General features: G+C 35.4%; 1 protein-coding gene across 2 annotated transcripts; it reads left to right on the forward strand.

The window, feature by feature from the left end:
- The first annotated feature begins 2,024 nt into the window (after positions 1-2,024).
- HOXC10 (homeobox C10) lies at positions 2,025-13,719 on the forward strand. 2 transcript variants are annotated; one of them, XM_083880937.1, is made up of 2 exons: positions 2,025-3,969; positions 11,265-13,719. In XM_083880937.1, the coding sequence occupies exons 1-2, from the start codon at positions 3,213-3,215 to the stop codon at positions 11,558-11,560; spliced, it is 1,053 nt and encodes a 350-aa protein (XP_083737063.1). In that variant the 5' UTR covers positions 2,025-3,212; the 3' UTR covers positions 11,561-13,719. The 2 variants fall into 2 exon arrangements, 1 of the variants encoding a protein (XP_083737063.1); XR_014592058.1 differs by lacking the exon at positions 11,265-13,719 and adding an exon at positions 10,351-10,396 and having other exon boundaries at positions 3,868-3,969.
- The last annotated feature ends 3,293 nt before the right edge of the window (positions 13,720-17,012 follow it).

Raw genomic sequence — 17,012 nt, forward strand, 5'->3', positions numbered from 1 at the left:
TTTTTATTTTATTATTTATTTTATTTTTATTTTATTTATTTATTTTATTTTATTGATTTTTTCCTTTTTTGGTGTGTTTATATTTTTTATTTCATTATTTTTATTTTTAGTTTACTTATTTATTTTATTTTATTTATTTTCCCTCTTTTTTTCGTGTTTTTATTTTATTTATGTTATTATTTTTATTTTATTTATTTTATTTTATTTATTTTTATTTCCCGGGAAAATCTTCACTCTAAAAAAAAAAACCACACCACTTTTTATTTAATTTTATTTTTCTTTTTATTTTGTTTTATTTTCCTTTTATTTTATTTTTTAAGAATTTTTTTTCCCCTGTTTTAGTTTTTTTTTTTTTGAGTGGGAACCAAATGGCGCCGGAATTTCCCGGCGCTTTTTTACAGCCTAAATAAAAGAATAAATAAAATGGATTTTTTTTGCTGATTTTCACGCAGGAGGAAATTTCACAGCCCCGGATTTGGGGAAAAAAATCTTTGGGAAAAAAAACCTTGGGAAAAAAAGCTCCGGAATTTCCCGGGGGGTTTTGACCCAAAACCGGCACAAATCGCCCCAAAGGGTCAAGTTCCACTTTCAGTTTATATTTTATTTATTTTTTTATTCCTTCCCCCCATTTCTCTTTTTATTTTCTTTCTTCCCCTCCACTTTATATTTTTTATTTTTATTTTTTGGAATTTTTTCCCCCATTTTCTTTCTATTTTTCCCACCTTTTATTCTCCTTTTTGGTGGTTTTTTTTCCCTTTTTCTTCTTTTATTTCCCTTGAAAGTGACTCTGAACCCGCCTCTTTCTCCCCGTGAATGATCTTGAAATTCCCGACCCATTTTCCCTTTTTTTTCCCCATTTTTTCCACCCCAAAACGATGAAAAATAAATTAAAATTCTCCATCCCAAATTAGGGATTTTTAGGGATGAAAAAAGAAATAAAAGCTGGAGGTGAAGGTGGAAAAAAACTCAAATTCCGGCGGGTTTTGGGCCTGAAATATTTGCAGGAAAATTTAATTTTTTTTAAAAAAAATCGCATTTTGAGTTGTGGGATCGCGCCAGGAAAAAAAAAAAAAAAAAAAAAAAAGGAAAAGAAGAAAAAAAACGGGGAGAAAAATAAGAAAAAATAAATTTAAAAAGTGACTTTACCCCGTTTTAAGCGGCCGGAAAAGGAGGGAAAATTTAATTGTCAAAAATAAAATTCAACTCAATTAAAATCCGCCCCAATCCTGGAGAAAAAGAGAATTTTTTAATCTTTATTTTTAGCGCGATTTGGGGCTGGATGAGGGAGAAAAGAGGGAGAAAACCCCGCTCTTGGCGCTCTCCAAAATCCTCTTTTTTTACCCAAAAATTTCTTCTTTAGTTCCCCAAAAATCGGCGCTTTTTCCCCAAAAAAATTTTCCTTCTTTTCCCCCAAATCCTGTCGCTTTTTCCCCCCAAATTCTTCATTTTTTCCCCCCAATTTCCCCCCCTTTTTTTCCCCAAATCCCGGAGATTTTTTTCCCCAAATTCTTTCTTTTTTGCCCCCAAATTCCTCCTTTTTTACCCCCCAATTTCCCCCTTTTTTCCCCAAATCCCGACTGGTTTTTCCCCTCAAATTATTCCTTTTTTCCCCCTAAAATTCCTCCTATTTTCCCCCCAAATTCCCCTGTTTTTCCCCCAAAATTCCTCATTTTCTCCCCCCAAATCCCTTCGCTTTCCCCCCCCCAAATTCCTCCTTTTTTCCCTCCTAAATTCTTCATTTTTTCCCCCAAAATCCCGGCACTTTTTCCCCCAAATTCCTCCATTTTTTCCATAAAATTCCCCTGTTTTTTCCCCCCAAATCCCGTCACTTTTTCCCTCCAAATTCTTTTATTTCCCCCGCAAATCCCAGGTTTTCCCCCCAAAAAAATTCCTCCCTTTTTTTCCCCCAAACTCCTCCAAAATTCCTCGGGTTTTTTCCCCCAACCCCCCCTTTTTTTTTCCCCAAAAAATCCTCTTTTTCCCCAAAAAAATCTCTTTTTTTCCCCCTCTCCCCTGGGTGATTTTTGTTTTTATTCCCGTCCCTCCTCCTCCCGCAGCCGCTTTTTATCCCCCAAATTCCAGACGTTGGGGAATGAGGCGGGTAATTAAAAAAACCTGCCCGGGAAGGGAAGGGAAGGAGGAGAAGCTGCTGCCCGGATGGGAAAAAAGAACAAAAAAATAAATTAAAAATTAAATTTAAACCTCCCCAAAAAAACTCCCCACGCAAGGAGGAAAAAAATTAAAAAATTAAAGATATTTATTTAATAATGTGGATTTATTTAAAGCCCTAAAAAACGCAGGAAAAAATAAAATAAAGCAAAATAAAACAAAATAGAGTAAAAAATAAAATAAAATAAAATAAAATAAAATAGAGTAAAAATAAAATAAAATAAAATAAAATAAAATAAAATAAAGCAAAATAAAATAAAACAAAATAGAATAAAAATTAAAATAAAGTAAAATAAAGCAAAATAAAATAAAATAAAATAAAATAAAATAAAATAAGAAGAAAACAAGAAAACAACAAGAAAAAAAAAAGAGGAAATAACAGAAGAAAGAGACACTTTATTCCCCCACATTTCAACACTTAAAAACCACATTTTCCCCCCTTTCCACAACAACAAAACGCCACATTGGTGGGGCCACAAACTCAGACCTAAAAAATTTAAATTTTCCCCTTTTTTTCCCTATTTTTTCCCCAAAATCTCGGGGAAAACCCTCCAAAGAAGTGAATTGTTGTGTCCGTTCCCCCGGGGCCGGGCAGGGGGCGCTGTTGGCCCAGAAGTGGCGCCGGCGGCGGCGGCGACACAAACCTTGACCCCGCTGACGTGGGGCCCGTCTGGATCATCAAGGCCATTTTCAATCCTCATTGGCTTGAGCATCACGTGGGAAGCGGGGGGAAAAAGCGGGGGAAAAAAGGAGAAAAAAAATTAAAAATAAATTATAAATTAAAAGGGGAGGGTTGGGCGAAAAAAAAAAAAAAGGGAAAAAAAGGGGAGGGGGGGGAAGCGCGCGGTTACACCCCGTGTGGGGTTTTTTTTTTTTTTTTTAAATTTTTTTTATTTTTTCTCCTCCTCTTTTCCTCGCCGCTTTTTTTTTCCTTTCTCCCCTCCTTCCCCCCCTCTTCCTACACCCAAAAAAAAAAAAGAGCAGGGGAAGATGTCAGCCCCCGGCCGGGGGATTATTCCTTTTCGCCGAGGCTCCGGGAGAAAATGTCATGTCCCGACGGCGAGTTCCTGCTGGAGCCGCTGGCCCGGCCCGAGGATTTCCCGCCGGGCCCGGGGGGGTTCGGGGATTTCGGGGGCTCGTCCCGGGGCTGTGCGACCCTCGGGACCCTCCCCAAAGCCCCCCAGGCCCCGCTGGGGCCGCCCTTCCCTCCTTTCCTCCCGCAAATCCAGCCCTGGGCCGACCCTAAGGGCGCTTTGAGGCTCCAAAACCTGCAAAATCAGCAAAATCTGCATCAAAATCAGCAAAATCCGCATCAAAATCAACGAAATTTGCACCAAAATCAACGAATTTTGCCTCCAAATGAAGAAAATCTTTCCCTGTCGAGCTGCTCGTTCCCCGCGGTGAAGGAGGAAAGCGGCTGCTGCATTTTCGGGCCCCCAAAAAACCCCAAAATTCCCCCCCAAGTTTCGCTTTTCCCCCCCCAGGAGCCCCCGGGGGGTTTTTTCCCTTTCCCGGCGCTGGAAAAAAGCCCCGAAAATGTGGATTTTTCTGGGGTTTTTCACGGGAGGAGCGAAGGGGGGGACGGGGGGGAAGGGGAGGGGGTCTCACCCCAATTTTCGGGGGGTTTTGGGGGGAAAAATGAGGAGGAAAAGCAGCAAAATCAGCAAAAGGAGCAGGAAAAACAACAAGGAGCGGAAATCAAAAGGGAAAAAAGCAAAATCAACGCGGGGGAGGCGGAAAAACAAAGAGGGAAAAACACCCAAAGGAGCGGCAGCGACAATTCCGACTCCGAGGCAAAAGGTAGGAGAAAAAAATTGAATTTTTTTAGTGATTTTTTTGGTGATTTTTGGGTGGTTTTTGAGGGTGGTAAATGGGATTTGTGGAGGGATATTGAGGAATATTTTCCTCCCCCCGTTCCGGCAATTTTGGGGTTAAAATTTGGGGTTTTTTTTGTGATTTTGGGGGAAAAAACTTTAAAAAAATCCTTCTAAACCTCCAATAGTTATAAAAAAACAATATTTCAATAATAATAATAATAATAATAATAATAATAATAATAATAATAATAACTCCTCCCCCGTTCCGGCATTTTGGGGTTAAAATTTTGGGGATTTTTTTGGGGGGAAAAAAAATCAAAAAATATTCTAAATCTGGAATTGGGGTGGTTTTAATAATATTTAATAATAATAATAAGAAGAATAAGAATAGAAATAATATTATTTTATTAATGAGAAAGACAAAAAAATCCTCAAAATGTCAAATCGTGGGGTTTAAAATTTATATATTTATATATGTGGGGGAAAAAAACACCAAAAAATCCTCAAAAATCTCAAATTATGGTGTTTAAATATATATATATTTATATATGGGGGTATTTATTAATATGAGAGTATTTAAAATATATATTTTTATATGTGAGGGGAAACAAAACCCCAAATAAATCCCTCAAAAAGGTCAAATCCTGGTGTTTAAAATAAAAAAAAAAACAACCAAAAAACCCCAAACAAAATTCAAAAGGTCAAATCCTGATATTTAAAAAAATATATTTTTATGTATGTGGATATTTATATAAATGTTGGGGAAAAAAACCCATAAAATAATTCCTCAAAATATCAAATTATGGCATTAAAAATATATTTATATTTTTATATATGGGGGGGGAAAAAAACTCAAAAAAAAACACCCAAAAAACACCCAAAAAAACCCAAAATTCCTCAAAAATCTCCAATTTTGCTGTTAAAAATCTCTTTATTTCTGGATGTTGATATTGGAGGGGAGAAAAGGGAGCGCGGAGGGAAAAATCCGCTTTGGGCGCCACAAAAAGGCTGAAAAAAATCGGATTTTTCTTTGTTTTGCTTCGGAACCGCGGAAATTTCAGGGGATTCTGGACTCGGGGAGGGTTTATTGGGATTTATTGGGGTTTATTGGGATTTATTTGGATTTATTGGGATTTATTGGGGTTTTTGAACCCCCTTTTTCGCCTTTTTTTAATTATTATTCAAAGGGAAATTCTTCATTTCCGCGCGCGGGAGGAGAGAATTGGTTTCCTCTGGCCTTGGCTGGGGTTCAAAAAAATAAAAATAAAAATAAATTATAAAATTAAGAAATAATTTAAAAATTAAAAATAAAAAAATAAAAATACTAAAAATACTAAAAATACTAAAAAAATAAAAATAATAAAAATAATAACAATATTAACAATATTAACAATAATAACAATAATAAAATACTAAAAATACTAAAAATACTAAAAATACTAAAAATACTAAAAATACTAAAAATAATATAAATAATAAAAAATAATAAAAAATAATAAAAATAATTTAAAAATAAAAATAATTAAAATAAAAAAGCAGCTCCAGGAGGGAATTTCAGATTTTTTCCAGAGCTGCAAAAAAACCTCCAGGACATGGAAAAAACCCCCCATTTTTTATTTTATTTTTTTCCGATTGAACTCTTTTATTTTTTTAATTTAATTCGTTTTATTCCCGGCCAAGCGAAGCCTCATTTGAAGAGGCGAAAACCAAAAAAATCTGTTTCAGTTTGTGGCGCGCAGATGTTTCGGCTTTGGGGATTTATTTTTATTCTCACCAGAAGCCGCCGGAGAGGCTGAAAAAAATCCGAATATTCGGAATTTATTCCCATTTTTATCCCAACCCGGGGCCTCTCAACCAGCGGAAATTTTTTTTTTGGGGAAATACACAAAATGAAATCAATAAAATCAATAAAATCAATAAAAAATCCCAATTTCTGGCTCTGCCCGCCTGTGGGGATTTAAAATATCCCCAAATTCAGCCCCTAAAAAATAAAAAATCTCCAACAAAACCCTCCCAAATCGGCCTTGGGGGGAACAAAGCACAAAAATTCACTTTTTTTCTTTTAATTTTACTTTATTTTGATAAATAATTCCCATTTCTGGCTTGGATGGGGAAATTATTTTATCTCAGGGCACCCAAAATGAGAAAAAAAAACAAAACAAAAAAAAAAAAAACAAAAACAAAAACAAAAAAAACACAGAAAAGGAAATAAAAAACGCAATAAAAGAAACCAAAACAAAGAGAAAAATAAAAATCAAAGTCAAGGTTATGAAAACTCCCCAAAATTCGAGGCCGGGAAAGGTTTTGGTGGGAAAAAAACCCAAAAATAAATTTAAAAATAATAAAATAAAAAGTTATTTTGGGGCTGGATTTGCCCCATGGGCGGAAAGAAGGGAAAGGATAATAATAATAATAATAATAATAATAATAATAATAATAATAATAACAAAAATAAAGGGTTTGGGTCGGTCGCGTGTTGGATTTGAGGCGATTCTGGAGTTTTCTTGGGGTTTTTTGGGTCATTGTCGGTGAAATTCTCATTTTTGAGGCGATTTTGGGCCATTTTGGGGCAAATTCGGGCGAATTTTGGTGCTGAAAACCCTTTTGAGTTTCTCCCGAGGCGGAATTTTGGTTGTTTGGTGGATTTTTTTTTAATTAAAATTTGAATTTTCTGGTGGAATTTCCGCGTTTTGGGGCGGGGGGTTCCCCAGGTTTGGGTTTCTGGAATTTTTAGGGGATTTTCCCCAATTTGGGGGAGGATTTTGCTCCGATTTTTCTTCGAATTTTCCCCTCCCCAAAATTCCCCGAATTTCCCCAAAAATCCCCCAATTTCCCCCAAAATTTCCCCCAAAAATCTCGCAAATTTCCCCAAATTCCCTCGAATTTCCCCCAATTCCCCCAAATTTTCCCAAAATTCTCCAAATTCCCCCAAAATTCCCCTGAATTTTCCCCAAATTACCCCAAGTTTCCACAAAATTCTCCCGAATTTCCCCCAAATTTCCCCCAATTTCCCCCAAATCCCCCGAATTTCCCCCAATTTTTACCCAGCCGGGCCAACCCTGCAGGAAAAAGCTGAAAAATCAATATATTTCATTCAAAAAAATCCCCAAAAACCGCCCCAGAAAAGAATTTGGGATTTTTTTGGGGACAAACCCCAAAATCCCTCCCTGACCCTGGGGGGAGGATTAATTATCGCCGTTAATAAAATCCCAATTTTACCTCCTAAAACCCCCAATTTCCAGCCCCAAACCCCAATTTATGTCCCAAAAATCCCAATTTATGTCCCAAAAATCCCCATTTTTCTCCTCCAAACCCCAATTTATGTCCCCAAACCTTGATTTGTTTCCTCTAAACTCGATTTTTCCCCAAAAAAATCCCCATTTCTCTCCTCAAATCCCGATTTTTCTCCCCAAAATCCTGATTTATCTCCTCCAAACTCGATTATTTTCTCCAAAATCCCCATTTCTCTCCCCAAACCCTGATTTACCTCAGTTTTCTGTCCCCAGAACCCCAATTTTCTGTCCCCAAACTCGATTATTTCGTCCCCAAAAACCATTTCCCTCCCAAAACTGGGATTTCCTTCCTCCCCATTGGGTTGTTTTCCCCAAACCCCAAATTTCTCTCTCCAAACCTCTCCTTAAACCCCAAATAAACTTCACTTAAACCTGAATTTCAGACCCAAAATCCTCCATTTAAACCTGAATTTGGAGCCCAAAAATCCGGTATTTAAACCCGAATTTTGGGCCGAAAAATCTTCATTTAAACTCGATTTTGGGGCCAGAAAATCCTTCATTTAAACCTGAATTTGGGGCCAGAAAATCCTTTATTTAAACCTGAATTTCAGCCCAAAAAAACCTTCCTTTAAACCTGAATTTGGGGCCGGAAAAACCTCAATTTAAACCTGAATTTGAGGCCTAAAAATCTTCATTTAAACCTGAATTTCAGACTGAAAAAACCTTTATTTAAACTCGACTTTGGGGCAGAAAAAACCTTCATTAAAACCTGAATTTCAGGTCAAATAAACCTCAATTTAAACCCGAATTTCAGCCCAAAAAACCTTTAAACCTGAATTTTGGGGCTGGAAAATCCTTTATTTAAACCTGAATTTCAGACCTAAAACTCCTGTATTTAAACCTGAATTTGGGGCCCAAAAATCTTCATTTAAACCTGATTTTGAGGCCGGAAAATCCTTCATTCAAACCTGAATTTCAGACCCCAAAACCTCAATTTAAACCCGAATTTCAGGCCGAAAAATCCTGTATTTGAACCCTAATTTTGGGCTGAACAAACCTTTATTTAAACCTGAATTTCACACTTAGAAAACCTTCATTTAAACCTGAATTTCAGGCCCCAAAATCCTTTATTTAAACCAAATTTATGGTGAAAATCCCCATTATTTTAACCCGATTTTCGTGCAGGATAAAACCCCTATTTTAGACCCAGAAAACCTTTATTTTAACCCAATTTTTGAGCCAAAAAACCCCATTTTAGTGCCGAAAAATCCGGATTTAACCCGATTTCCGTGGCGAATAAACCTTTATTTGAACCCCATTTCCGACCCGAATAAACCCGGATTTAACCCCCATTTCCGAGGCGAAAAAAACTTAATTAAATCCCCATTTTCGACCAGAAAAAAATCCCTTTTTTCACCCGGATTTCCTTGGGAAATAAACCTTTATTTCAACCCCAAAATTCACTTTATTTAACCGGATTTCCGACCAGAAACATCCTTTATTTTAACTCCATTTCTGGGCCTAAAAATCCTGTTTTTAACCCCATTTTTGTGCCTAAAATCCTTTATTTTAACCCCATTTCCGAGGCGAAAGAAACTTCATTTAACCTTCATTTCCAAGATGAAAAAAATCTTTATTTTAACCCGATTTTTGACCCGAAAAGTCTCATTTAACCCCCATTTCCGAGGCGAAAATTCCTTTATTTATTCCGATTTTAGACCTGGAAAAACTCTTTATTTTAACCCAATTTTTGACCCGAAAAATCCTTTATTTTCACCTTATTTGCGACCCGATAAAAACCTCATTTAACGCCGATTTTTGTGCATAAAAATCCCTTTTTTTTAACCCGATATTTGAGCCGAAAAAAATCTTTATTTTAACCCCATTTCAGACCCGAAATCCGCCTTTTTTAACCCCCCAATTTTGGAGCCGAAAAAAATTCTTATTTAACCCCATTTCAAACCCGAAAAAATCCTCATTTCACCCCAATTTCTGACTCGAAAGAACCCCATTTCACCCCAATTTCCGACCCTAAAAAACCCCATTTTAACCCTATTCCCTACCCGAAAAACCCACATTTTTAATCCCTATTTCCGACCCTAAACCCCCCTATTTTCGAGCCTAAAAAAACCCTTTTTAAACCCTATTCCTTGCCAAAAAGACCCCAATTTTTAACCCTATTTCCGACCCTAAACCCCCCCATATTTCACCCCTATTTCCGACTCTGAGAAAACCCATTTATAACCCTATTTCGCACCCGAAAAAACCCGGTTTTAACCCTGATTTCCGACCCTAAATCCCCCCTATTTTCGAGCCTTACAAACCCATATTTAACCCTATTTCTGTACCTAAAACCCCCATTTTTAACCCTATATTCGTACCTAGAAAGGCCTCATTTTTAACCTCATTTCCGACCAGAAAAAAGACTCATTTCACCCCAATTTCCGACCCGAAAAAACCCTATTTTAACCCCTATTTCCCACCCGAAAACCCCTTTATTTCACCCCAATTTCCGACCCTAAAGAAAACCATTTTTAACCTGATTTCCGACCCTAAATCTCCCCTATTTTCGAGCCTAAGAAACCCCATTCTTAACCCTATTCTGTACCTAAACCCTTCCATTTTAATCCTATTTCCGACCTTGAAAAACTCCACATTTCACCCCTATTCCCGACCCTAAAAAGCACCTCTTCTCGAGCCAAAGAAACCCATTTTTAACCCCGATTTCCGACCCTAAAAAACCCCAATTTTAAACCCTATTCCCTGCCTAAAAAACCCATTTTTAACCCCAATTTCCGACCCTAAAAAACCCATTTTAACCCCATTTCCCTGCCGAAAAAAAACCCTTATTTGACCCTTATTTCCTACGCTAAGAAACCTCTATTTCCGTGCCGTAAACCTCCACATTTTTAACCCTATTTCAGTACATAAAAATCTCATTTTTAACCTTATTCCCTGCCGAAAAAAAAAATATTTTTAACCCTATTCTGTACCTAAAAAATCCCATTTTAACCCTATTTCCGACCCCAAAAAACCCATTTTCCTGCCAAAAAACCTCATTTTTTCACTCCAAACCCCCCGAAACCCCCCGTTCTGGGCCCCGCCTGAGCCCCCCGCGTTATCCCCGGCAGAGGAGGCGGATCCGGACCCCGCGGAGGATGCGCGGGGGGCGCAAGAAGCGCAGCCCCTACACCCCCATTTCCCACCGGGAAAAAAACTCATTTCACCCCAAATTCCGACCCGAAAAAACCCCCATTTTTAACCTAATTTCCGACCCTAAATCTCCCCTATTTTCGAGCCTAAGAAACCCTATTTTTAACTCTATATTCCTGCCTCCAAACCCGACTTTTAGCCCCATTTCCTACCCGAAAACAAACCATTTTTAACTCTATTTCCGTACTGGAAACCACTATTTTTTTAGCCCCATTTCCGACCCTCAATCCCCCCTATTTTCGAGCCTAAGAAACCCATTCCTAACCCTATTTCTGTACCTAAAAATCCCATTTTTGCCCCTATTTCCGACCCCAAAAAACCCATTTTCTTGCCAAAAAATCCCCTTTAAACGCCGTAAACCCCCCGTTCTGGGCCCCGCCTGAGCCGCGCATTGTCCCCGGAGGATGCGCGGAGGATGCGCGGGGGGCGCAAGAAGCGCAGCCCTCACACCCCCATTTCTGACCCCCCAAAAAAATCTCATTTAACCCGATTTAAACCCGGAAAAAACCCTCCTGTTACCCTGATTTCAAACCCGAAAAAAAGCCTTATTTCACCCCTCCTTCCGACCCTAAAAAATCCCATTTTTAGCCTGATTTCCGACCCTAAAAAAATCCATTTTTAACCCTATTTCCGACCCGAAAAAACCCTTTACTTGGCCCCAATAAAAACCCCATTTCACCCCGATATCCGACCCTAAGAAATCGATTTTTAACCCTATTCTGTACATAAAAAATCCCACTTTAACCCCATTTTCCTGCCAAAAAAGCCCATTTTTAACCCCAAACCCCCCGTTCTGGGCCCCGCCTGAGCCCCCCGCGTTGTTCTCTGCCAGACGAGGCGGATCCTGAGGCCGCGGAGGATGCGCGCAGCGCGGGGGGCGCGTGGCTGCGGGCGCGCAGCGGGCGCAAGAAGCGCAGCCCCTACACCAAACACCAAACCCTGGAGCTGGAGAAGGAGTTCCTGTTCAACATGTACCTGACCCGCGAGCGCCGCCTGGAGATCAGCCGCAGCATCGCCCTCAGCGACCGCCAGGTCAAGATCTGGTTCCAGAACCGGCGCATGAAGCTCAAGAAGATGAACCGCGAGAGCCGCATCCGGGAGCTCAGCGCGGGGTTTGGATTCAGCTGAGACAAATAAAAGGGGTTCGGGGGTTCACAAGGCCTGGGGAACCGCAGCGATTTTTTTTCCCCTTGTTTTTATTTTTTTAATTTTTTTTTTATTGTTTTAATTTTTATTATTTTCCCCCTTTTTGTTTTTATTTTATTTTATTTTATTTTATTTTATTTTATTTTATTTTATATTTCTATTATTTTCCCCTTTTTTATTTTATTTTATTTTATTTTTCTATTTTTTCCCCTTTTTGTTTTTATTTTATTTTATTTTATTTTATTTTATTTTTATTGGATTTTCTTTATTTTTTGTTGATTTTTTATTATATTTTTATTGTGGTTTTTTTTGCCTTTTATTTTTGTTAAATTTTTCTTTTATGTTTATCGGTTTTTCTTTATTTTTGTTAAGTTTTTTTTCATTATTTTCATTATTTTTTTCCTTTATTTTTATTATTTTTCCTTTATTTTTGTTATTTTTTCCTTTACTTTCCTTATTTTTTTCTTTCATTTTTCCCCCTTTATTTTCCCTTCAATTCTAATCATTCTTATTTTATTTTTATTATTTTCCCGTTATTTTTATCATTCTTCTTTTATTTTTATTATTTTCCCTTTGATTTTTATCATTCTTCATTTATTTATTATTATTCCTTTATTTTTCCTTTTATCTCTGTTATTTTCCTTTATTTTGATTATTTTTCCTTTTATTTCAATAATTTATCTATTTGTATTATTTTTCTTTTATTTTTTATTTTTTTATTTTATTTTTATTCTTTTTTCCCCGATATTTTAAATTATTTTTATTTTTTCGTTCTTTTTATTAGTTTATTTTTTCATTCGTTTTTTTTCTTGCTGTTATTTTGCTTTTATTATTTCCTTATCATTTTATTTCTATTATTTTAATTTTTTTATAATTTCATTTCTACCATTTTCCATTTTATTTTATTTTATTTTATTTTATTTTATTTTATCTTATCCTTCCCCTCCCAGCCTTTAATTTCTCACCATTTTATCTCCATTATTTTATTATTTTTATTTTATTTTAATTTTTCCCCTCATTATTTTCTCCGCTCGGTTCCCCCAACCCTCCCCCGCAAAAAAATAAAACCCAAAAAACCCAAAAAAATCCCAAACCCCAAAAGGACCTCGAGTGGTTTTTGTGCAGAAAAAACACCCCAAAAATCACTTTATAAAATATTTAAATTATTTCCCCGCAGCCCCCAAAAAAAGGACTTTTTTTCCCTTTTTTCCCCCCTCCAGGTGTGGCTTTTTATTTTTATTTCAATGTTTAGAAAGGGAATAAATAAATCCCGACGTTTGTTTTTTTATTTTATTTTAATTTTTCCCCCTATAAATAAATCCCTAGAGTAGCCTGGTTATTGTATAATAAAAACAGCGTGAAAAAAAAAGACCAAAAAAAAGGAAAAAAAAGTTAAAAAAAATAAGAAAAATACAGATTTTATCTCAGTGTTTGTAAATTCAAATTGCAGTGGGGAAATTAAAAAAAAAGGGATAAAATTTAAATATTTAAGGCTTAAAAAAAGGGAAAAATATGGGGGAGGTGGGGTAAAAAAAGGGGAAAAATATAATTAAAAAATCCAGGAGTGATTTGGTGATGGAGGAAATAAAAATATATAAAAAAGGGGGGAAAATAAGAATAAAAAATTGAATTTGTGGTGGGATTTGAGTCCATCCTGTACGTGTTTCCTGTGCATGTATCTCCAGAGCAGAAATAATAAATTTCATCCAACCCTGGACGAGTGGGTGCCTGAAAGTGTGAAAAAATCCCTTTTTTTGGTAAAAAAAATAGAAATTATTTATTTTATTGGGTGCGTTGGGGGGGGTGAAGGACCCGCTTCATCCCCACCTTTTTTTTCCCTCTCTAGAAATAACATTTTTTGGGGGATTTTTTTTATTATTATTATTTTTGGGGGATTTTTTTATTTTTTTGGGGGGGGTTTTTTATTATTTTTGGAGATTTTTTTCCTTCCTCAAGTCTCATTTTTTTCCAAACGAGCTTTATTTTATATAGAAAAATATATTTATTTTTAAAATATCCCCCACAACAACACCCAGGACTGCGAGAGGGGGATTTTTTTAATTATTATTTAAATCTTATTTGAGATTGAAATCTTATTTAATACATAGATTTAAGCCTTATTTAATATATAAAAATACATTTATTTTTTAAATACCCCCCTCACCAACACATGGAACTACGAGGTTTTGTTTCATTATTTAAATCTTATTTAACTCTTATTGAATATATAAAATATATTTATTTTTTAAATATCCCCTGCACCATCACATGAACTACGAGGGAGTTTTTTTTATTATTTAAATCTTATTATATATTTATTTTTTAATTATCCCCCTGCACCAACACAGAAAACTGAGAGGTTTTCTTATTATTTAACTCTTATTTAATATATAAAAATATATTTATTTTTAAAATATTTTTTGCACCATCACATGAACTGAGAGGGAATTTTTTTTATTATTTAAATCTCATTATATATTTATTTTTTAATTATCCCCCTGCACCAAGACAGAAAACTACGAGGGTTTTTTTATTATTTAACTCTTATTTAATATATAAAAACATATATATTTTTTAAATATTTCTCTCACTAACACACAGGACTGCGAGGATTTTTTTTATTATTTAAATCTTATTATATATTTATTTTTTAATTATCCCCCCCTGCACCAACACAGAAAACTGAGAGGTTTTCTTATTATTTAACTCTTATTTAATATATAAATACATTTATTTTTAAATATTCCACAGCACTAGGAGAGAGAGAGAAAGGTGGAAAATTTTGGATTTTTTATTTTATTATTTTATTTTTTTATTTTTTGGTGGTGATTTAAAGCCCCTTTTGCAGGTGACCACAATAAGTCAAGGTCATAAAGCAGCGCTGGCAGGAGGTTTCTCCTCTCTCTCCCTCCCGGCTCTCGGAGGTGGATTTTATGATCTGCAAATATAAATGTGCCGCAGCAGTAAAAAAAAAAAAAAAAAAAAAAAAAAAAGGAGAGAGAGGAGAAGATGCGTTTAAAAGGTGCCGGGAGGGAGACGCGCCTCAGTCCGCGCCGCCTCCGCGCCCGCGCAACTCCCTCCCAGGATAATTCCCATTTTTCTCTGATTTTTTACATTTTTTTATCCGGAGATTGGCCCTCGGTTATGGGATTACAGCGGTTAAAAAAAGGAGATGAAATGGAGAGAAAAGTGAAAATATTCGGGATTTTTATTTATTGAATGGGGGATGAGCGGCCGCAAGGTAAGAAATGAGAGTTTTTAATTTTAGTTTTCTTCTGTGTGGATTTCTATTGGTAATAATTATATGTATATATATATATATATATATTTCTACGGTATTTTATATATATATTTTTTTCTCTCTGGTTTTATATATATATATATTTCTCCAGTATTTTTTATATATATATATATATATATATATATATATATATATATATATATATTTCTCCAGTATTATATATATATTTTTTTCTCTGGTATTTTATATATATATATATTTCTCCGGTTTTATATATATATATATATATTTTTTTTTTTCCTCCAGTATTAAATATATATATTTTTTCCTCCGGTATTATATATATATATATTTCTCCGGTATTTTATATATATTATATATATATATTTTATATATATATATATATTTCTCCAGTATTTTTTCATATATATATATATATATATATATATATATATATATATAATTTCTCAGGATTTATATATATATATATATATATAATTATTATTTCTCGGTATTTATATATATATTTATTTATTTATTTATTCTAATAATTCTAATTGTTATTAGTCGGGGTTTTCCCCCCGCGCTCTGTTGTTGTCATTTTGCGGTTTTGGTGGTTTTATAATTATTATTTTATTTCCGCGCTGCGGCAGCGCCGATTTCCGCGGGTTTATCCCCATTTTTTCCACCCCAAAAATCTCCTTTTCTCCCCCAACCCGAGCTGGGGGACCGTGGGAATATCGGGAATAAATCGGGATTTATATCGCGACTTATATCGCGATTTTATGGGGAATTTGGGGTGAATCCCGCAGGAATCGGCGCTCGGAGGGGTCGGATTTCGCCGCTCTCGGCTCGGATTTTATTTCCATTTTTATCTCTATTTTTATCTCTATTTTTATCTCTATTTTTATCTCTATTTTATCTCTATTTTTATCTCTATTTTTCCTTTATTCCGGTTTATTTTCGGGTTCGATCCGCGCGGTTTTGGGCCCGGAAACTCGCGGGGTTTTGGGGGTTTTTTTGGCAAAAAAAGGAGCGAGAATTGAGATTTTTCCAGGCGATTTTTCCTCCCATAAAAACCTCCCCGCGCCGGGCGCGGAGCCAGAAAATCCCCATTGACCGAGGGGAAAACGCCGCCTCGGGGGGGAAGATTTGGGTTTTTTAAAGGGGATTTCCCGTGGTTTTCCCACCCCCCAAAAATAGTTCCTGAGTTGAGAATTTGGGGAAAAAAAACAGCAACAAAGGGGAGGATTTTCTGCTTTTTCTCTTTATTTTTTTTTTATTTCTCCATTTTATTTTATTTTATTATATAGTATTTTATTTTATTTTTTCTTATTTTATTTTATTTTATTTTATTTTATCTTATCTTATTTTATCTTATTTTATTTTTAGTATTTTATTTTACATCGTATTTTTTTTTTTATTTTCCTCCTTTATTCTATTTTATTTTTTGTTTTATTTTTAGTATTTTATTTTGGAGTTTTAAAATATTTTTTTTTTTTATTTTTATTTTTATTTCATTTAATTTCATTATTTTTATTTCACTTTATTTTTATTTTATTTTTATTTTATTTCATTTCATTTCATTTCATTTTTATTTTATTTTATTTTATTTTATTTTATTTTATTTTATTTTATTTTATTTTATTTATTTCACGTTATTTTATTTTATTTTATTTTACTTTACTTTATCTTATTTTATTTATCCTCCCTCTCTCCCCTTCCTCCCCATCTCTCTTTCCCTTCCTTCCTCTTCCTCTTCCTCTTCCTCCTCTCCTTTTCTCGAGTTTCCTCCATTGCCTTTCCCCATTTCCCGTTATTTCCCTATTTCCCCTTTATTTCCCCTTTACTTCCCCCATTTTCCCCCTACTTTCCCCTTTATTTTCCCCTTTAGTTTCCCCCTATTTTCCCCCTATTTTCCCCTCTATTCCCCCCTATTTTCCCCCCTTTTCCCCCTTTATTTCCCCTTTATTTTCCCCTTTATTCCCCTTTATTTTCCCCATTTCCTCCCTTTATTTCCCCCTATTTCCCCCATATTTTCCCCTATATTTCCCCTTTATTCCCCCCTATTTTCCCCTTTATTTCCCCCCCATTTCCCCCCCATTTCCCCCCCATTTTCCCCCTATTCCCCCTTTATTCCCCCCCTATTTTCCCCTTTATTTTCCCCTTTATTTCCCCCATTTCCCCCCCATT

The sequence above is a fragment of the Zosterops lateralis genome, assembly GCF_965231275.1.
Source record: "Zosterops lateralis genome assembly, chromosome: 32".
NCBI lineage: Eukaryota > Metazoa > Chordata > Aves > Passeriformes > Zosteropidae > Zosterops > Zosterops lateralis.